The sequence below is a fragment of the Colobus angolensis genome, unplaced genomic scaffold (assembly GCF_000951035.1).
Source record: "Colobus angolensis palliatus isolate OR3802 unplaced genomic scaffold, Cang.pa_1.0 Scaffold5, whole genome shotgun sequence".
Taxonomy (NCBI): domain Eukaryota; kingdom Metazoa; phylum Chordata; class Mammalia; order Primates; family Cercopithecidae; genus Colobus; species Colobus angolensis.
The window spans coordinates 28,983,155-29,005,896 of record NW_012118487.1 but is presented as its reverse complement, the minus strand read 5'-3'; the positions used below and the strand labels follow the sequence as shown (position 1 = coordinate 29,005,896).

General features: G+C 39.9%; 1 protein-coding gene across 2 annotated transcripts in view; it reads left to right on the top strand.

Moving 5' to 3' along the window:
• Window positions 1–22,742, top strand: part of FNIP2 (folliculin interacting protein 2) — a 139,081-nt gene that overhangs the window by 64,921 nt on the left and 51,418 nt on the right. The window contains exons 5-9 of one of the 2 annotated variants that reach the window (XM_011959697.1): window positions 31–102; window positions 1,496–1,596; window positions 1,774–1,863; window positions 3,408–3,479; window positions 19,372–19,501. In XM_011959697.1, coding sequence (XP_011815087.1) covers window positions 31–102; window positions 1,496–1,596; window positions 1,774–1,863; window positions 3,408–3,479; window positions 19,372–19,501 — 465 coding nt within the window. The remainder of the gene's footprint in view (window positions 1–30; window positions 103–1,495; window positions 1,597–1,773; window positions 1,864–3,407; window positions 3,480–19,371; window positions 19,502–22,742) is intronic. The other variant, XM_011959698.1, reaches the window with a different exon arrangement.

Genomic DNA, 22,742 nt, shown 5'->3' with positions numbered 1-22,742 from the left:
TTTTCCTCTCTCCTTTCCCCCGCTCCCCAGTTCTCCTCCACAACTGATGATTAGTAAAGTCTTCTCTGCTAGAATGGGCAGCTTCTGTGGAAGTACAAATAAGTAAGTGTAGGATTTTGCATTCCCCACCCCCATTTTTTTGAAGTGTATATCTAGATAGAATAATTCTTTAAGGGCCATAAGGCATTTTGAAATGAGAAGCAGAATGAGTCCAAATTAACAAAGAGGTTTTAAAAGTGGCTACTGTCCTATCAACAGTGAGTGGGAAAAGGCCTTTGACTTTATTAGGTGCCCTAAAGACAAATGGCTATCTTTATATGTTTTGAGTCTCCATCTGTTACCCAGTCACCAATTTTTAATTTCCTGGGAAATCAAAAATAAAGAACAAAAGGGAAGGGGCTACATTATTCTGAAATTTCTAAGAACTTAAGCTCATTTTGGCATATGCATTCATGTATTTTGAACTTTCAAGCAGAACTATTTCATATACTTCAATTTTTAAATAAAACAACAAAACACCAGTTGTACTTTGATAAATTTGAAAAGGGCTTGTTATAAATTAAAGGACATTCTTAGGGGTCAAGTGAAAGCTGTTTTTTCTTATCTTGGGAAATTAAAAATATTTCTCTATATATTTGAATACCATTGAGTGAGTCTTGGCTTACTCTTCAACAAAACAGTTTGAACATTTAACATTGGACTGTCATGACTTAAACCAATATGATAATTGTTATTTATTTCTTATGACATTTGTTTCTAACAGACCCTTGGGATTACCTGAACATTTATTGCATTAATTCCCTTACATGCAGGTTTAAGTAAAAATTATTTTGGCTTCATTATGCTGCATTATTCTCAGTCTTTTTGTCATTGTTGTTGTTGTCAGCTCTACACACAGCAAAAGTGTTTAGTTTAATTGTTAATAAATACAACAAATTAATAAAATCTGCTTCCCTCATATTTTTATGAGTAATTCTTTTTAGAAGTTGTGAAATGAAACTCCTATAAGAATTTTAATTTCTGTTACATTTTATTCCTGAAAAAGGTTGCTGAATTGCTTATTGATGTTAACCAAGAGTAAAAATTAATTTCGTTTTGAGAGTTTATGTAAAATACTTGAAACGAATGGCAACATGTTATCTGTCAGTTGCTAAAGCAAAATGTAGAAATGAATAACAGAATCTCAGGTGTCAGTCACTGAAGCAAAATTTAGAGTTTGGTGTCTTATTATATAACATGAAATTGTTAGAAGTACAGTTGTTTAGTTACATAGGTTGAGCTACATCCAAAATAGCTTTTGTTTTCTTCCAACAAATTCACCTGAAGTTGCAAGTTTAATTCGCTTTGGTAGATGGGAGACTTTGTTTATAAGGAAAAGTATTGAGTGACTGATCAGTTGTTGTCACATTTGGAAGTCTATTTATTAGAAAACAGCTTTGGTAACTTCTTGACATTTGTATCCTCTTTCTCCTTTTCCTTCCCTCTCCGGATATAGCTTGCAAGACAGCTTTGAGTACATCAACCAAGATCCTAATTTGGGAAAACTGAATACAAATCAGAATAGTTTGGGTCCTTGTCGTACTGGAAGTAACCTAGGTAAAATCAGACACACAAACAAATTCTTTCTTTCTGAATACACTATTGTGGGTGTGTGTTTTGCTTTATTTGAGTTTGTTGTGGGTTTTTTTTTTTTTTTTGCGTTATCTTTAATCTGTACTTATTTTTTGTGTGTGTGTACTTTGTTTGCCCTCTTCTATGTGTTTCCATCTCTAGGTCTGCTGCAAGCATGCAGCAGCAAACTGCTGCAGGGGGTAGCTGAAGGAGGACCTCTCCGGCTCACCCGGAGTGCTTCTTTCTTTGCAGGTTTGTGTGGAATGCTGAGTACAGTGTGACCCACACATATTAATAAATCCTGTGCAGGTTCTTAGGAAAAATCCTACTTGTGCCTCTCTAGAAATCCAAGGGGCTCTTGTGATCACAGATATCGGTTTCAAATGCGGCCAAATCCATGGTGTATTGAAAATTCTGCCAATGAACCTCTCTTGTAAATGTCTTGGCTAATACTCTAGTATAAGCTGATTTTGATCTGAAATGAGCCCTTAGTATTTCGAAGAGGATTGTTTTTTCTCGTTTTTCTGGGCCTCTTCTGCTACTATGAACTGTTTCCCTTTGCCTTGGTGTCTTTTATCCATTTATTCAACTGCATCCTTACCTGCACGGAGTTTCATTAAAAGTCACTCTAATAAGAGCATGGAAGACTTCTCTCTCTCTCTCTCTCTTTCTCTCTCTCTCTCTCTCACTCACTCACTCTCCCTCTCTCTCTCCCTCTCCCTCTCTCATTTAAGTAGTGTAAATACAATTTCTAGGTTATTTACAGGTATAGTCATCTTGGTGTCTCTGAGATTTAACTTGTCTTAGCATGATTAACATGTAGGGAACCTCCATTACTAACATTTAAAGTTGTGAGTATAGCAAATGGTATTTTCCTTTCTGTTCTTTGTAGCCTGAAATATGCTAAGTACCATAGTTAACTGTCACCCTAATGAAATTGACACGCTCCCACCTACTTAGAGTGAGGAAAACGCGTTTAAATACTCTCTTTAAAATTGTGAAAATAAACATGCTTCAAAAAATAGCTGTCAAGTATAATAATCACGTGGAGCACTGGGCTGCTTGTTCATTTAAAACTTCACTACAGCAGCATCTCATCTACCTTCTAGCACAATAAGTATGCAGCTTAGGTCAGTCTGAAGCATTCCTAGAAGTCTATAATACTTCAGAGTGTTTTCCACAATTCATGCCAGAACATGAGTTTTTCTAAGTAGCTCTACAATAATACTGTGTATGGGTGTATATGGAAAGAAATGGAGGAAGAAATATTTGAAAATGAGTATAAATGTTTTCTATCTGCCAAGAGAGTGGGTTATAAACAGAGAAACATTTTTTGAATTTATGAAATGGTTTTCAAGTATTTCTCTTCCCTAAGTCGCCTACAGTTACTACCAAAACTGATTATAAAGCATTTTGAAAATACATTGCCATTTAAATACTACTACTAATGAAGAAAATGGCTAAAAAAAATCTACCTGAGAATGTTTGTTCATTGCATCAACTGCACAAATCATTTATTATTCAGAGTTTTTTCTTAAGAGTTGAACATCACTCAAAAAAGTTCGTATGCTACAACTGAATACAGGCAGATTTTTATGAGATGGTTACTTGGTTCTCTTTTCTTCTCATTATCTTTTTATATATTTAATTTTGCCTTCTAGTTAATCTCTGTTATAAGCTTATGCCAATCATCAGTAGCAGTAGCCTACTTTGAAATGTGAAAATTACTGCAGTCATTTTAAAAACTGTATCTCTGAAGAGCCCAATAACATGGTTTCCTTGTTCCTTTATCTTAGCACACAGCACACCAGTTGATATGCCAAGCAGAGGACAGAATGAAGACAGGGACAGTGGCATTGCTCGATCAGGTACTTGTACTCCATTTATTGGTTTAACTAACAGAGTGAACTATCTAAAGTGGTATGGAAGTTGGGAAAGTAGAAGACAGGTGGATAACCCTCATCCTGTTCTTTGTTTTTTCCTTCCTAAGATAGTCTGACATATCTAAATATCTGAAACTTTAATGTACAGTATCTACGAGTGATTGTGCAACATAAACTAGTTTTTTCTAACACTCAAATTTATATGAGACTAATGTTTATTAAGAAATTTCTTTCCAGAGTGAAGCTTCCTTGAGCCCATTGTACTAGTAATGTGCTTGCTTGACTATTGAGTATAGACTCAGAGGAAGAGAAGGGTTTGTGGAAGTAAATCTGTCTTGTGACAGTGGGAGGACCAGCCAGCTGACCTGGTCACCGTTTCTTCTGTTCTAGAGACAAGCTGATCTAGATTTTATCAGGTACCCTTCTCTCCTTGCCTCAAGGTCTAAACCTTTCTGTTACTGCTTTTAGGATCTGTTGGTTTTGCCTTTTGTATGTGACCTCTTTTGAGTTTTGACTTGTGGTTCAGATCTGAGATTTTGTATTATGAGAGAAGGGTGATGAATGAGGGAACTGAAATTCAAGAACTCGGAGGTGTGTGGTGCTCTGCCTGATGAATACATACCATACAGGCCGCCCCTGCCTTCCACTGAGACTAGGAGCACCCTGCTGCTTTCTCCTGTGATACATGACACCTTCCACAAATGGGCCAGCCAGCCGGTGCTCAGACTGGATCCGGGCCTCACATGATGTTCTTCTTGGCTTTTCACTAATTTCTCTGTCCAGCTCCTTCCCTTAGACACTACTCCAAGGTCCTTGTGCTCCTCTGTAGTCTCAAAGCCTTTTACCCCACTCTGTGCAACTCTGCTCTCGTGTTACTAAATGAAATGTGATTTGTTGCTGAGTCCCCAGTTTGGTTTACATATGTCACATGATGTAAAGTATATAGCATTTTATTTATGGTTAAAATTGTTGTGCTTTGGTGTTCATAATCTTTTCTGTGAAGTTGAGCTGGGAACCTTTGGTCAGAAACTCTCATTGATCAAGCCCAGCACAGTGACTCATACCTGTAATCCCAGCACTTTGGGAGGCCAAAGCGAGCAGATCACTTGATGTCAGGAGTTCGAGACCAGCCTGACCAACATGGCGAAACCCCATCTCTACTAAAAAAAAAAAAAAAAAAAAAGCCAGGCATGGTGGCGCATACCTGTAGTCCCAGCTACTGAGGAGGCTGAGGCATGAGAATCACTTGTACCTGGGAGGTGGAGGTTGCACTGAGTCAAGATTGCGCCGCTGCACTCCAGGCTGGATGACAGAGACTCTGTCTCAAAAAGAAAGAAACAAAGGAAAGAAGAAAAGAAAAGAAAGACTCATTGATCAGACCTGTATCATTTTAACTTACAGCCCCTTTTGTACAACATAAAATCTGAGAAGGTGAAGGGCAACTTATGAAGCACTAAGTAAACTTTCTGTTTAATGGTGCTGAAGACAACTCCTCCTGTCTTTGTGGGACACTGTCAGATAACTGTGTTCCATCAGTTACTCAAGGACAATAAGCATGTGTTACAGAGCTTAGTGTCCCAAAGCTCGGCTGCCTGCCTTTGTAACCACCTGCGACCCAGCACCCAACAGGAATGGCAGTAAGGCTTTGTTGTGGTTGACTTTCCTGGCAAGAAGATGTGGGCCTCACCAGAAGTCGCAGAGTGGGCAGCACAGCCCTAGGACCAGGATCACGCTTAGTCAAGATGGCTGTCTTAGTGGGTGACAGAATTTAACATGTTTGCCTCTGTGTCGTAGGAGCTCTTTAGCTCTCCGTGAAAGAAAGACGAGCCACGTTCTACTGGGGCCCGTTCTGAACACTGACATCACAGTTTCTGTACAACTGTAACCTTATTTATTTGTTTATGCCCCTTTTTGTTGTGGAAAAAAGATTCAGGGAATCTGAGGGACCTAATAACAAAAACATGATTAGGAAGAAGTTTGGATTTGCCTCGGTAACTTTTCAGTTTATAATGTAGTTCATATAAATGGTTCACGTCGTGCAGGTTGACATCTTACTTGTTTTGTGTTCAGATTCTAAATTGCTCCTGAAACCACTTTTCCTTGCTCTTTGAAAAACAGACAAGTTGGGAAGCCAAGTTCAAATTAAAGTAGAAAGTCAGATGAAAAGTAAAGATTCAGCCAGGTCGGAATGCTTTTTTGCAGTCCAAGAGAGGAACTTGGGACTAACCAGATTGAAGAGAATGGGGGATAAACATTGATACCAATGTGAATTTTGGAAGCTAGAGAAGGCTGGCTTTCTTTGGCACTTTGACTTCTATTCTGGGCAGTCTTTACTTCCAGTCTCCGGTCCTCCTGTTGAGAGGAAGGGAGCACAGATGGTGGAGAGGGCTGCAAATGGCCCTGAGTGGCATTTTGCTCTCCCTGCTATCCTGGTAGATGTGTTTACCTTCAGATATCATACCTGGGAGCGGTTCTGAAGTCACGGAGTCCACGTCAAGACTAGTGTGAGAGCTTCACACCTGTGGTGGCATTTAACACTCTGTTAATGTAAAAACTCTTTATGTTCACACTGTAGTTTGTTCTCTAAGATTTTGTCTCCTTATACCCATCTAAAATTGTGTAGGGATGAAGACCCAAGTTCTGAAACAGCAGGAGCTCCAAGTGTGAGAGTTAAGTTAGCAGTAGAAGATGTAGAGAAATTGAAGACATAAAGATGTTATTTATTCTCTTTTAGACCTGCCTTTTCTTTTTCTTTTTTTTCTTTTTTTCTGGCTGTGTTGCCCAGGCTAAAGTGCAATGGCACAATCTTGACTCCCTGTAACCTCTGCCTCACAGGCTTAAGCCATCCTCCCACCTCAGCCTCACAAGTAGCTGGGACTACAGGTACATAGCACCACACCTAGCTAATTTTTGTATTTTTGGTAGAGATGGAGTTTCGCCATGTTGCTCAAGCTGGTCTGGAATTCCTGAGCTCAAGCAATCCACCCACCTTGGCCTCCCAAAGTGCTGAGATTATAGGTGTGAGCCACCATGCCTAGCCTAGGCCTGCAATTTTTAACTGCCTGTCTAAATAGTTGATAAAAGGGGAAAATTTTAAAAATAGTTTTATTTTCTAGAACAATTTTAGACTTACAGAAAAATTGAGAAGGTAGTACAAGAGTTCCCATATAACCTGCACTCTGTTCACCCTATTATTAACATCTTATGTTGGTATGATATATTTGTTACAATTAATGAACCAATACTGATACATTACTATTAGCTAAAGTCCACAGGTTTTTTTGTTTTTGTTTTTGTTTTCCTTAGTTTTTCATCTAATGGCCTTTTCTGGTTCTGGGACATGACACTTAGTTGTCATGTTCTTCAGGCTTCTCTTAGCTGTGGTGGTTTCTCAGATTTTCTTTGTTTTTGGTAATCTTGAGGAGTACTGGTTAGGTATTTTGTAGATTGCCCCAGTATTAGAATGTGTTTAATGTTTTTCTCATGATTACACTGAGGTTATGGGTTTGGGGAAGGAAGATCACAGAAGTAAAGTGCCATTTTCATCACATCCTATAAGGGTATATACTACCAACATGATTTATGACTGTTAATATTGGCCTTGATTACCTGGCTGAGGTAGTGTTTTTCAGTTTCTCCACCGTAAAGTTACTCTTTATTTCCTCCTGTCCAGGCTGTGTACTTTGGAAAGAAGTCACTATGCTTAGCCCATACCTAAGGGGTGGGGAATTACGCTGCCCCTCCTTGAGAACGGAGTAGCTACATAAATTATTTGGACTTCTGCTGGAGATAGGTCTCTTCTCCCATTTTTATTTGTTTAGTCATTATACTACTATGAACTCAAATATATTAATAGTAATTTTTCACTTTTGACTAAAACCCAATACTACTTCATTTCTTTCTTTTTTTTTTTTTTTTTTGAGACGGTCTTTCTTGCCCCTAGGCTGGAGTGCTCTGGTGTGATCATAGCTCACTACATCACTGCAGCCTCAAACTCCTGAGCACAAGGGATCCTCCCTCCTCAGCTGGGACTGTAGTCATGCACCACCACACCCAGTATTTTTTTTTTTTTTTTTTTATGTAGAAACAAGGCCCCACTATGTTGCCCAGGCTGGTCTCAAACTCCCGGGCTCAAGCGATTTTCCCACCTCAGCCTCCCAAAGTATTGGGGTTACAGGCTTGAGCCACAGCACCCCACCACTTCATTTCTTTTGTTGCTCAAATCATTTCAGTTTTGACCATTGGGAACTCTCTCGGTAGGCTTCCATGCTCCTTTAACATACCTCTGTCTGTGAGGGGTTGGGGTATATTGAGCACTTCCTTACTTTCCGCACGACAAGATGCTCCAGAGTCATCTTGTGTATTTCCTACCCCCATCCTAGAATCAGCCATTTCTCCACTCATAGAATGTCTTTGGAAAAGGCGGCACAAGCTGGGACAGGTATGGAGGGAAATGCATCCTCATTGTATTCTCTTTTGGATATTTTGAATATGTCTTCTTTACATATACAGATCCAAAAGATAGCTTTTTAAGGGGTTATTCTAGTGGTTCCCATTAGAAATTTTTAAGTAGAGTCTTGGGAGAGAAGAAGTTGGGTTTCAGCCATCCTAGGAGGTTGCATTGGCAAGGTTCAGTGATTAATGGGACACAGGTTATGGAGGAGAAAGGAGGAATCAAGGATGCCTCTCCAGTTTCTAACCTGAGAAAGCAAGTGGAAGATGGGCATTACCCAGTACAGGGAAAGCAGGAGGCCAGGTCAGGGAGATAGATATTAAGATAATATTTTAGCTACAGAGATTGGGATACATTTTTACCTAGAAATGTCTACATGTTCTCCAGTTGTGCGTAGTCAGCTGTAATTTAGAAATAGGAAAATGGCTCTAGTGAGATGGGTTGGGGCAGAAGCTAAAATTTGTTTTGTTTTGTTTTGAGACAAGGTCTTGCTTTGTCGCCCAGGCTGGAGTGCAGTGGCGCAATCTCAGCTCACTGCAAACTCCGCCTCCCGGGTTCAAGTGATTTTCTTCTGCCTCAGCCTCCCAAGTAGCTGAAATCACAGGCACACACCACCACACCTGGCTGATTTTTGTATTTTCAGTAGAAATGGGGTTTTGCCATGTTGGCCAGGCTGGTCTCGAACTCCTGACCTCAGGTGATCCACCCACCTCAGCCTCCCAAAGTGCTGGGATTACAGGCATGAGCCACCATGCCTGGCCAGAAGCTGAAATTTGGAAGTCTTGAGTACATGAGTAGAGTAAGGTTCAGAGGGCTGGGATTGAGACCGGTGTCATCCAGCCTTGTCTACTGACCTGAATTTAGCTTTAGACTCTTCCTTGTCAAGGTGTTCACATCATTGACAAGAAAAATATTTTTTCCATTCTGTCTGCAACTGCATTTCCTCTGTTCTTAAAGGTGGTAAAATAAACAAAGTCAGTATAAGGAGAACTTATATGTACTTTTAAACATTTTTATTTAAGTGCTTTGAAATGAACTTTCAGGGTAAGAATACACATTATCATAGTGTTCATATAAGACATGTGTTTTGGTCACTCTGCAGATACAGGATGTACAACCACCCAAAATTTGGTTTAGATGTCAAGATTGATGACTCTACATGCACACACCAAGAGGATATGAAAAGGCTTATTACTCACATGATGAGGCTCTTCTGGGGAGAGAACAGGGTGGGCTTCTCGAGCTGGTTGGAGAATGTCTTAAGAGAATGGGACAGGAGATTAGACTGGGGCTTTTATGGTGGTTGCGGGGTAAGGCTGGGGTGAGGGTTCCTGCATATGGTTTGAAATTCTCGCTGGCACCAAAGGAGTGAGCACTTGGGCTTTCTCATCAGTTTGCCCAGGTGTGGAGCAGAAAGGGAAGAGGGAGAGGAGGGTAAAGCTTAAAAGCTATCAGGAGTTGAACATCAAGAAATAAAGTGAGGTTCTTTATTACAGTATGGGACCATTGAATAATGACAGATGGCATCCCATTTGTACTTGACGCCTTCACTGACTGAACTGATGGAGTGCTTTGTAGAGTGGAGAAGAGCAAAGGAGGGTACTGTTTTTGTTTATTCTTTGTGTCGGGGAAAAGGCTGTGACACCCATTGACTTTGCACAATTCCATATAGGCAAAGGCTTAAGCTGCATCTTATCTGAGCCCTGGCAGTACAACTTGATCCCCCTGGAACACTTCCCTACCTTCCCCGGGAGGCTGTCATGATAGTTTCTCATCCACTCCAGAGTTCTGATGAGGTATGGGACTTTCTGCCCTGCCTGCCTCAGACTAGAGCTGCAGTACATAAAAGCGTGTAGCTGCAGTCTAGAGCTGACTCCCCAGCCACAGGATATCCTACAACTTGCCTTGTAGGCATCTGGCCCCTCTTGTGTTGGTGTTGTCCTTTTTGGTGTGTGGGGCAAGGATCACCTTTGGCTTCTTCTTTTCACTGTCTATGTAAGTAATTAACTATCCAAATCTTAAAATGCCTGGTTGTATCTTAACCATCGAATCTTGGCCTTGGCCTTAGCCTTGCTTTGCCTTGTCTTCATATATGTGAGCTTGATAATCTGTAGTGTGGCTTAGTTTCTTGTTTCTTTATACTTCTCCTATTTCAGACATTTGGTATTTTCCCAGCATGGATATTTATCTTTTTCATTTCCACAAACTTATTTGGTCTTTTGCCTTAGCTTTTTCCTTTCTAAATTTGCATTCTTACATACCTGTTTAAGAAAAATTAGAAAGTAATGTAGGTAGCAATAAAAACTGTAAGGGATAAAGGAACAAATCTAAGAAAAAATATGTGATACTGCTATGGAGAAACTGTAAAAACTTATATTAAAAAGAAGACATAAATAAATGGAGCAATACATCAAATTCTGCAAACTATAAATTTAGTGTAACTTGAATTAAAATCCTTTGTGAAGCCAGAGTAAGTAACTTTTACTTAAATGGAACAATAAAGGACCACATTTTTATGCCCTCCATAAGTCTTTTGTAGACACCTTTCTTAGAGCCCAAACTATGGATAAAAGACATAGGGCATTAGAATAATTTGACATATAAATGCAGAGAGTGAGTTGGTTACCAAGGTGGCTAGCGTTTATACTTTAGATAAATTAAAATTTAAGGTGTTTTACCATACAACATATCCACGTAACAAAACTGCACTTGGACCCCTTATAAATTTTTTTAAAACCACAGTATAATTTTTTTAATTATACACATTTTTTAAAAAGGAAACAATTTAAGATGTTTTGAAATCAAGGTGGTAAGAACATTGGCTTTTTATTAAAGGGCCTTTATAGAAATTTTATTAAAACTTTAAAGTACCTGTTTGGCTTTTGAGGACCCTTTAAAGTCCTAAAGTCATTTTGTGATTTGGGAACTAAAATGTAATCCTTATAATTTGATTTTCCTATTAAATTAATGTTTTTGGTTTATTTTAAATGAAATTTTCCTGCTAGACAATAATTACAGCTCTACTCATTTATCTTTTAAATGCTCCTATGTTTGTGTGTTGAGAAATACAGTTGCTAAACTTTGGGGAACCTTATATTTTTTCCAGTGTTTCAAGCTAAAACTTGAAGATAAGTAGGGTCATATTACAATAAACAGAGATCATTATTATGTTGTGGATGTAATACCCCCTGTGTCAAACAGATATAAAAAGTGCTCAGCTTCAGAGCCATGCTATCACTTACACCATCCAAAAAATTATTTTTAGTGAAGGCAGGGGAAAAAAGAAAATCTAAATGCCGTATATACTGTGTTGGCCACAGGAAATTTTAACAAATTCAGTATTTGAATTCTGTCCAGAAATGTGTTTCTCTAATGCTTCATTTCTGTCACACTTGATTGAGATGGATATCACTGTCATCCTTCACATATTGTTTGCTTATTCTTCAACCAGCAGTATTTCTTGAGCATCTTATGTGGCAGACGCTTTTTCTAGGATATGAGAATAGATCAGTGATCAAATGGATATTATCCCTGATCTCACAGATTTATATTCAATAAAGAAGACACAGATAATAGACAATAAAATGTAGACAGCCACTTACCATTGAGGAAAATAAAACTTATGGAAGGCCTCTCTGAGAAGAGAAAATTTCACCTGAGACTTGAATGGCAGTAGGGACCAGCTATGTGAAGATCACAGCAAAGAGCATCTCAGGTACAGGAAGGGCTTAGGGCTAGTGCGAAGATGTATCGTGGGGAAGGGAGAGTGGTGCAGAATGAGTCTGGAGAGGAAATAGGGGTCTGATCCCACTGATACATTTTTTATTTTGATGGGATTGTTTCCACATGTATTTGAGTGGCTGCTGAAGATAGAGAAGAGTTAGGAGTTCTCTGTAGCATCCTTTCCCTAGATGTCTCCTTGCAAATGAAAATGCTTGGCAGGGCGTAGATCTGTTCCAGGGTCCTGCCCTGATCATTTGCTGTAGCCCTGTTTCCTGGACAAAGTCTGAGGGTGCTGCCTGTTTGGAACTATGATCACATTTTCCAGCAGAATAAAGAAGCCAACTTCAAAACTTTTTCCTTTGAAGAAACTGGAGCTGCTTCTGAGTGCTTGACTTTTGCACTTTCTTTCTCGACTTAACACATTCTGTTGTTATGTTGTTAAATCCTTGAAGACTTTTGTTTGTTCTTCTCCCGCAGAGTATGAGCTCCAGGAGGGCAGAAACCTACCCAATCTGTCATATCAACAGATCTGTTCTCAGCAGCTCATATAGTACCTGGCATATAGTAGATGATCAATGAATATTTGAATGAGGGGGGTAAAATAAATCCATCCATGTATTTCAGTAGGAGCGTGCATGGATTTTTTTTGTAATTATTGATGTTATCTGGTTCTTTTCATATAGAATATCTGGAATGTTCTCCCTTTGAGCCTTTTCCATGGCTGGCTTTTGTTGGCATTTAAGTCTCAGTTGAGATGACCCGCTTTCATAAAGGTGTTCTTGACCACTGATTACAGAATTTACCTCTACCACCCCTGTAAACCTTTGTCCTTGTTACTTAGAGAAAATCATGGTAACTTATTTTTATAGTAATTACCACTGTCTGAAATAATCGTATTTATTCCACGAGTGTTAATTTTCTTAAGGGCAACTACTCTGCCTATGTCCCTTCAGTTTCCATCCTAGAGCTGGGTCCCTAGCATGGTGCAGGCGCTTAGTAAGTGTTCAGTAAATATTCATTGAGTGAATGGATTTGATTTAAGAGTTTCAGGGCCTTATTTGGTCAAATCTAAATTCTTTTGTCAAATAATCACTACAGTGTTTTCTAATAAACTGTCACAAGTAGCAAAATTTTTTTCAGAGAAAGTTAAACATTAATCTTGAACTTGATTGGCACATGCCAGGAACAGCAGCAATCAGCATTTTAAAATCTTTAGATTGATTCTCTTTTCTCGTTGTTAATCTCTGCAGGAATAAATGGATGCTAGTTGAAGATACCTCCTTAGATAGGAGGGTGGGGACAAAAGCATAGTTGTGTTTAAGCTGGGAGTTAACCAGATATAAAATGTTAACAGTAATCTGGTGATGGAACTAGGGTTAATTTTAATTTTCTTCTTAATGCACAAAACTGCCAAAATCTTTGCAACCTATATGCATTAACTTTTTTTCTAATTATAAAAGTATTGTAAAAGAAAAGCTAAAAATATTAAGGAACCGTTTAGATCTAGCACTTTTAAAACTGAAACTGAGCCTGTGAATAATTTAACTAAAAGTCTTGCATTTGATAACTGAGGCACCAATTGGAGAATTTCTTTATCCAGTACACAGAGTTAACTGGGGGCACAGCTAGCACTGAACTCATGCAGAATTTCTTTTCATTATCATGTAGATGCTAGGCTCTATTCCAAAGGTAGTGAATCAACTGGGGGAGAGCCCATGTTGCTGCCTTGTCTTTTTTTTAGAGATGAGGTCTCACTGTGTTATTTAGGCTGGACTCAAGCTCCTAGGCTCAAGCGATCCTCTGGGCTTGAGCTATCCTCCTGCCTCAGGCCCCCAAGTTACTGGACACACATGCTTGCACCACCACCTTCGTGAAGCTTTCTTTTTAAACAAGCTCCCCAGGTGACTCACATGTGTACTAGCACTCTAGTAGTATTGCATGCATTGCATCAGAAGGCACTGCCATTCAGATAGTGAGCCAGGCCAACATTCAGATACACTAATGTTGACTGAATCCACCCTCGTGAAAATGGCAGTTGTTTTCAGGTTAAGGTTAGTCCTCTTGCGTTTGAAAGTTGTACTGAATTGTTATCTAGAGTCTATGATTAACAATGATGTGCCACAGCACTTTTACATAAAAATCTTAAAATACTTTTGATGAGGAAACACTGGATAACACTAAGCCAACACTTTAATATAAACTGTCTGATTTGCATGCCATAAAAAGTGTCATTCAGCAGGAAAAAAGGAATGTTCTCTTTGATTTTTTTGCCTTCCCTTGTTATGTCTCTATTACAAGTTCTAAGTTCTTCTCATAATTAACTAATCAGAACTAATAATCTTCTAGTACTCCAAGTTGTCTTACTTGGCCCACCTTTTCCAAGAATGATTAGAAGAAGTAAAAAGCTAACATTTATCATGTGGGTGACTGGGTTAAATGTTGTACATGTATTGATTTGTTTAATCTTCACAGGAAGCTTATGAAATAGCTATTTTTTCAAATTTTCTTTGGTCTGCAACCCATGCTAATTCCTTTTTACATCATGATCTAGTGAGAAATATCTTTACATATTACAGAGAAGTTTCATGGATTAATATTAACAGTGCAATATACTCTGTTTTCTTTTCTGTTTTTTTTAAAAATGTTGGTTTTGATCCACTAAACAATTCAGAATCCACTAGCAGATAGCAGCTTTCATGAAAAATACTGAGGTGTGGTACTTTATTGTCCCCGTTTTACAGATGAGAAAGCTGACAGGTTAAGTCAACTGCTGTCCAAGAGTCACAGCTACTAGACACAGAAGCAGGATTTGAACTAGGAGCCTGGACTCTTATTCAGTTTGTAACCTGAATTATATAATACAGATAATTTCCAGAATAAATTGGACCTCAGGGTCTTCTCTGTCTTGTGTTGTAGGGTCAGAAAGGGTGTGATACCTTTTCTCACCCCTCATAAGGGTCATAGCTGACACTCCTGTAACAAAATACAGGTTAACAAGAGAAAAGCATAACAAATGATTTAATTAAAATTTTACGTGAAGAGGAGGCAGAGCCAGATGGCTGAATGGAAACCTCCGCCGATCATCCTCCCTGCAGGAACCCCAAATTTGAAAACTATCCACACAAAAAAAGCACCTTCATAAAAACCAAAAATCAGCTCAGCGATCACAGTACCTGGTTTTAACTTCATAGAGGGTGGGAGGGTAGGCCAGCGCCACCCCTCCCCAATCCCCTGACCATGTGGTGCAGAAAGGGAATCTGTGCGCTTGGGGAGAAACTTTGCATTGGAATGCAGTGTTGCCAACACCAGGCAGAGCTCAGCTGGCGCCCACAGAGCACTTACTCCAGCCCTAGCCAGAAGGAAACGCCCATCCCAGCAGCTGGAACTTGAGTTTTGGAAAGCCTTGCCACCACGGGCTAAAGTGCTCTGGGGTCCTAAATGAATAAACTTGAAAGGCTGTCTAGACCACAAGGACTGCAACTCCTGGGCCAGTCTGATGCTGTGCTGGGCTCAGAGCCAGTGGACTTAGGGTGCACACAGCTTAGTGATACAGCAGCCAAGGGAGTGCTTGTGCCACCAATCTTCCAACCCCAGGCAGTGTAGTTCGTAGCTCCAGGAGAAACTCCTTTCTTCCATTTGATGAGAAGAGAGGGAACAGTAAAGAGGACTTTGTCTTGCAACTTGGATACCAGCTCAGACACAGTAGGATAGAGCACGGGGCAATGTCATGAGGTGCCTATTCTAGGCCCTAGCTCCCGGACATTTTCAGACACAGCCTGGGCCACAAAGGAACCCGCTGCCTTGAAGGGAAGGACCCAGTCCTGGCAGGATTCATCACCTGCTGACTTAAGGTCCTGGGTGAGACTCTGAGATGTGATGTGACCTAGCACAGTCAGTGTTGTGGTAGCTATGAAGAGAGGCCCCTTATGCTTGAGAAAAGCAGAGGGAAGAATAAAGAGGACTTTGTTTGCACCAAGGTACCAGTTTGGGCACAGTGGCGTAGAACACCAAGCAAGCGCTTAGGGTCCTCAATTCCAGACATTGGCTCTTTGACAGCATCTGCGGACCTACCCTGGGCCAGAGGGGAGCCCACTGCCCTAAGGGTGAGTCCCAGGCATGGCAACATTCACCATAAGCTGACTGAAGAGCCCTTGGGCGTTAAGTGAACATCAGTTATAGGCTGGCAGTACCCACTGTGGGCCTGTAGTGGTGGTGGACATGGAGAGAGACTCCTCTGCCTGGGGACAGGGGAGGGAAGAGTTGGAATGACTTTGTCTTGTGACTTGGATGCCAGCCCAGCTGCAACAGAACAGAGCACCAGGTAGATTCCTAAGGTTTCTGACTCCAGGCATTGGCTCACAGATAGTATCTCTGGACCCACCAAGGAGAACTTGCCACCTTTGAGGGAAGGACACAAGTCTGGCTGGCTTCACCATCTGCTGATTTTAGAGCCCTAGGTCCTTAAGCAAACATAGGCGATAACCAGGTAGTAGTTGCAGCAGGCCTTGGGCAACACCCAGTGCTGTGCTGGCTTCAGGTCTGACCCAGTGCAGTCTCAATGGTGGTGGTCACAGGGATGTTTGTGTCACCCCCTCCTCCAGCTCCAGGCAGCTCAGCAGAGAGAGAGAGACTCCATTTGTCTGGGAGAAAGTAAGGGAAGAGAACAAGAGTCTTTGCCTGGTAATCCAGAGAATTCTAGATTTTATCTAAGATCAGCCAAGGGGAGCACAGTGTCAGTTGGCTTGGGGTACCCCCTAATGCAGATACAGCTGCAGTGACCAAAAACTTAGATCACAATACCCAAGTCCCTTCAAACACTTGGAAAGCCTGCCCAAGAAGGATGGGTACAGATAAGCCCAGATTGTGAAGACTACAATCAATATCTAACTCTTCAATGCCCAGACACTTGCTGACATCCACAAGCATAAAGGCCATCCAGGATCACGTTACCTCACCAAATGGAGTAAATACGGCACCAGGGGCCAGTCCTGGAGAGACAGAGATATGTGACCTTTCAGACAGAGAATTCAAAATAGTTGTGTTGAGGAAACTCAAAATTCAAGAGAACACAGAAGGAATTCAGAATCCCATCAGATATATTTAATGAAGAAATTGCAATAATTAAAAAGAAGCAGAAATTCTGGAGTTGAAAATGCAATTGTCATACTGAAGAATGCTTCAAAATTTTATATGGTTTGGGAGCCTTCAGAAGTACCCAAAGACCCAAGGGAAAACTGTCCCTTTTTATGCTTAGATTTGATAAAGAGTGGGTAGCCAGGTAGAATTGTGATTGGACAAAGAGAGGTTGATCTTACAGTCATAGACCAAAGGGGAAAGAAAACCCACCTAGCAAGGGCCCATCCAGATTCTTCTTGATCTCTCTGTGTGGCGTTTCTTCCTGTCAGGTATAGGACTGGACCCCTTCTGGAATTAAGGGTCTTACAATCTACTTTCAGATAAAGTAGGTATAAGAATTTCTTTATAGCCAGCTCTTACACAGAAAGGCAGGGGAATGTTAGAGTAATATTTCTAGGTTTCATGGCTGGCTTTGGGGGAAAGGGGATCTAGTTTCTATGACTTGCCTTAATGCAGAGAGGAATTTTAAGTTTCTGTGATTTGCCTTGCAGGGAGGAGCGGGAGCAGGAGAAAGAAGGGCAGGAGGAAGGTCTGAGACAGACTTGACTTCTGAGGCCTTCCAGTGTCCTTTGGTCCAAAGTGCTCAGGATGCCAGGGCACCATATTTTGGGGTACCATTTTCTAAGCCCTAATACTGTGACAGGAGAAAAGTATTTATCCAACAAGTACCCCCATCAACCTTGTCTTCTGCCTGCCAGAAGTTGATTTGCAGCATAAGGCAAGGAAAGAGGCAGGACCCTGGAGATGTGGGAGGGGGCTTCTGGATTCTGTAGGGGACTTTGGAAACTAGGGGGCAGGACAGAAATGTCTATTTGGGATGTTTTATTAAGTAATTTTGTGTGACTCCAAGGAAAAGCTCTCTTCTAACTCCCTTCAAAATTCTCAGTAAAATTACCTGTTCAGTGATACTTGAAATGTGGATTTGATTTTGGGGATTTAAGTCTGGTCTCAAGATGGCAACCAGGTCAGCTTACTGGGGCCAGCCACATGTAACAGTTTGGTTTTAAAAAAAAAGAAAATGTGCCATACGTTCAGGAAGTATTTGCTAATTGCCTACTGTGGTCAAGGCACTGTTGTGGGTACAATGGATGCAAAGATGATTAAGACCTACCAAACAAATTTTCTGTGAATATCAGCTAGATAAAAGGAAAAGCATCTCATAGACCTCTGCTTTGGAAAGAAACTTGAGTCATCATGTTCGTTGATACTATTATAGACTTGTCTACCACTTACCCCAGTTGCCTAGCACACCTGGCATTTCTTATTAGTTGATAGCAAAGTAACTCCTGTAGTATATAAGAGCTCAGGTCGGGGAGTATATAGTATATAAGAGTATATAGTATGTAAGAGTCAGGTTATTGACGTTTGCCCACGAAAGTATAAATAAAAATGTAATCGTTCATGTGGAGACACTGCTTTATCAAGTCATATTCATGAGCATAGTATACTGTGTTTACCAAAATCAGTTTCCTTTACCCTGTGATTTGTTTCAGAAAATGTTGCCTGGCCATCTGTAACACCCTGTTTTATTTTCCACTGGACTGAGTGACATTTCAATGTCTAATTCCTTAGCCCTAGGGAAGTAAAAGCAGAACAAGTCTGTTTTCTTCCATTCTTTCAAATCAGTGGATGTTCATCAAGCAGCTTCACTTGAAAGAAACCCTTTGCCTACCTGAGAAGGACTAGTCCCTCCTCCCTGCTGGTTAGAAAAGTCTGGGCTGGCACTGTCAGCTCATACTTCCTGAGACGCAGGTGTAGGCATCTAATATGTGGCAGGAGGAAGCAGAGAAAGGCTCAGAAGCAAATAAGTAATTCAAGCAGAGAGCATATTGGAGAGTAGAGGTTTCTTTTTCACAGACAACAGAGTAGCAGTGGGGGCTGGAGGGAAGGAGGCTAAGTATTGTATATATGGAGATGAAGGTTGGAAGACATGATACTAGGTGGGGAAAAAACTTATTTGCCTAAATTTTACCTCAAAGTCTAGAGTGAAGGAGTACTCAGGAAGAAATGTGTGTAAAGCAAACATTGTGTATGGCATTAGATACCAGGTGGCAATATAGTTATGTTGTGTGGACCATTTTAGTAGAAATCTGCAATCTACACTCTGAGTAATGATTATTTTGCGTTTGTAATATGGGCCTGCTAATTTATGTACTTGCTACATCTGTGACACTCTTATTTCCTTTAATTTGTTTTCCTTTTTAAAGGATGTTTTCTTTGCTATTCAGAAATCTTAGCAAAAGAGAAATTATAGTCTCCCCCTGCTGGATATGACTGGTAGAACCTGAAATTTTAGATTACTTGGCATAGATATTTTTTTCCAATTTTTGGATTGTATTAAAATACACATAACATAAAATTTACCATCTCAACCATTTTGTTAGGTTGGTGCAAAGGTAATTGCAGGTGTTGTCATTTTTTAATGGCAAAGTATACAGCTTAGTGATATTAAATACATAATAAATGTAGAGTTAAATGATATTAAATACATTCATAATGTTGTGCATTATGTAGCTACATAAGAACTAATTGATCTCAACTTTTAAATTCTAAATTCTTCTACAGCCTCACTAAGCAGTCTTTTGATCACACCTTTTCCATCTCCAAGTTCCTCTACATCTTCTTCCAGCAGTTACCAGCGTCGCTGGCTTCGAAGTCAGACAACAAGTTTGGAAAATGGCATCATTCCAAGGAGGTGAGTTGCAAGTTTCCTCTTGCTGAGAAGAGTACTAGTGTAGGCAGCTTGATGAAACTGGCAGGGCAACTGTTCGTGCCTATTGTCAGTGGAAAAAGAACCAGAACTTTTTTATTAGCTTCAGCTCAGCCTGAAAGTTTACAAATTGGAAGTTCTAAAGGAAAGAATAAATAAAAGCTGAAATTTTAAAATCTCCTCCTTTGGAAGACACTGGGAAGTATCTGAGTAGTTGTATCATGTTGAGCTAGATTGGGTGTTCTTTTAAAATGGTGCACTCTCTTTAAAGTGAGTCCCTTCCAGATGTAGCTTATAAAAGTAATGAAGGGTGGATCAATCTCTTCCTTGGCTACAGAGATACCAGTTTTGTATTCAAAAATATATGAAGTCAAGAGTTTATGGTAGGTAAATTCTTAAACTAAACAGATATGAACATGATTTTAAATAGAGATGGCATCTAGGTATTTTCTGTCTTCATTTCAGTTGGTTTTTGGATCTAAAGGTTAGTTGTGTGCAAAATATGCATTTGATGTTACATTCATAGCTTCCAACTTGTTCTTCCTACAATCCAAATACTTGAAGGGGAATTTTTATGTGTACCTATAAAAATTCACATGTCAATTAACTGATTTAGTAAATTGACTGGTACTCACCATACATAGGGATCTGTGAAGGTATAAGATAGTTTAGCATGTGCCTGTACTTGCATAGTTTACGAGATGGTACACACACAAATCATGGTATAAAGATGTTACATGGTAAATATCACAGGGAGACATAAAGTGCTATGAGACTCAGGATGGAGAAAGTACAGTGATGGTCATGGGGGGAATTAGGGAGCCCTTCCTGGAAGAGATGGCACTGAAGGGATGAGCTGAGAAACTGAGGGGTCAGGGTGTGTGAGTAGCACACATCAGGTTGCTTGCCTCGCTTCTGTTCCTTTCACAATCCTAGGGAGCTAGCTGGAAAGAAAAAGTTATACCTTCGCCACCCATCAAGAAGCTACTTTTTGGTTGGTGGACTTTGAATGAAATGATTAAAAGCTTGGAATTCTGTGTGAATACAAGTCCTAGCTCTGTCACTCACTAGATGTATGATAGAATAAGTTAACCTGGATTCTGAGTGTTGCATCATCATCTGCAATATAATAATACTAGCACAGCTTCAGATTGTGGCTGGGAGGGTTAAATGAGATAAAGCAAGTCCAGTGTTTAGCCAAGACATAGGATATGGGCAATAAAATATGGCCAGTGTGATTTATTTACTATTATTATTGCTATCATTGTCATTACCATTACTGCAACTATCAGGAGATGGCACCGCCACCATCCTCACTGTCATTATGACAGCTTCTGTGATTGGAAGAGATGGGTCTTGGAAACCATCCTCTTTCAGCATCTCTTTTCTGAAAATGTTTTTTTCTCCTTTCAGGCTTAAATCCAAAGTTGAAATAATGTTTCTCAACTCCTTCGAAATTCTTCAAAACTAATTTGAATTGAGATCTGGCATTGGGAACTAGTGAATCTCTAGTGAACTCTTACACCTAAAATAAGTATCTTACATTCGGAAAGGTTGTGAATACAGTCAAGGCTGGCTACCGAATTTATGGGACCAGTGCAAAATAAAAATGTGGTGCCTCTTACTCAAAAAAACAAGAAAAGTGTTATTAAAGGGACTAAAAAGGAAAAAAGTTTTTCTTTAAGAATACTTTATGTGATATCTGGTGTTGTAAGCCTTTTCTGCAAATACATTTGTTTGGTCATCAAAGTTTATAGTTTTAGCAACTTGGCTTTCAATGGATATAATTGAAAGTGATAGTCACTCCTGGCAAATCCAAGGTGGCAAATAATTTTTGATAATTTTTTACTTGGAGAAGGATCTTTCTGCTGATGCAGTGTTACATAGCTTTATGGACTATGACAACATTTGGATAAATTTTTGATAAACTTTCAAGATGTAAATTTTAGTACATCTGCATCAGATGATTCTTGTTAAACAGTTTTTTAAAAGATTTAATTCTTCACACAAATCCATTTTGAGTAAGTCTGAATTTAATTTTAGATGTAAATTTATACAAGCTTATTTTAATATTTCTTCTGACATTTCCTGTAACTTGTGGAGATCTTACAAGAAACTAAAAATGTTCTCATGAGTTATATATAATTCAAAATGCCTGTTTATGCATTCTGTCACTGTGTCCTCAATTACGAGGAAAAATTAATTTTAAAAAAGCCTTCCTCTTTAATAATTTGTTCATCTGAAGCTTCATATGAAAACAGTGTGGTTTTTTCCAGCATAACAATCTTTACATTCAATTTCTATTTCTATGTCTATGAATATTTACTTTGCAGTGTTGCAGCAGTTTTCAAAAACAGAGACTAAACTCTTTGCAGAATTGTAATAACTCCCTGATATTCTTTATTGCAATGTCCCCATGTAGGCTTTTACTTTGTGATAATTTACTGTCCTGGGGCGCAGGTCAGAGAGTTTAATATCTGTGCAGACTCTATAGGGACAGGCTACGGTGACTGATGGGCAAGCTGGCCTTCCACCCTGGTTCCTGGAGCTACCAGAGTCCCTCCTCTCTCCGCTCCCCTATCTCCCACAACCATGGCCTCTGCAGCTTCTGCTGTCACCATAGTCACAGCCGTCAGTGTGGGTCCAAGACCCGGCCGTGCCACTTAGCGTCTTGTAACACCATGGCCTGCCCCAGGCTTATGGGTATGTGCCCGACTGCCGGGCCAGTTGCTCGGTGTCTGGGCTGCAAGCCCTGGGTTCTGAGTTCATCCATGCCCTCCCCATCATAAGGGTCATGGCTGACACTCCTATAACAAATACAGGTTAACAAGAGAGAAACATAACAATTTTATTCAGTCAGAGTTTCACATGACATGGAGCCTTCAGACATGATGATTGAGCGACCCAAGGAGAACTGTATTTTTATGCTTAAGTTCAACAAAGAATGGACTGCCATGTAGAAATGTGATTGGACAGAGGAATATGATCTACTGGTAATAGACTTAAGCAGGAAAACCCAGAGGGTCCTGTCTTATCGGAATTCTTTTTGACCTCTCTCTATAGCATTCCTTCCTCCCAGGTAGAGGGTAAGACCCCTCTGGAATGGAATGGTCTTATCATCTATTTTCAGACACGGTAGGTCAGAGAAATTATTTGTGACCAGCACTTACAAAGGTGGGAAGAAGTTAGAATAGTATTTCTTTTTTTTTTTTTTTTTTTTTTGAGA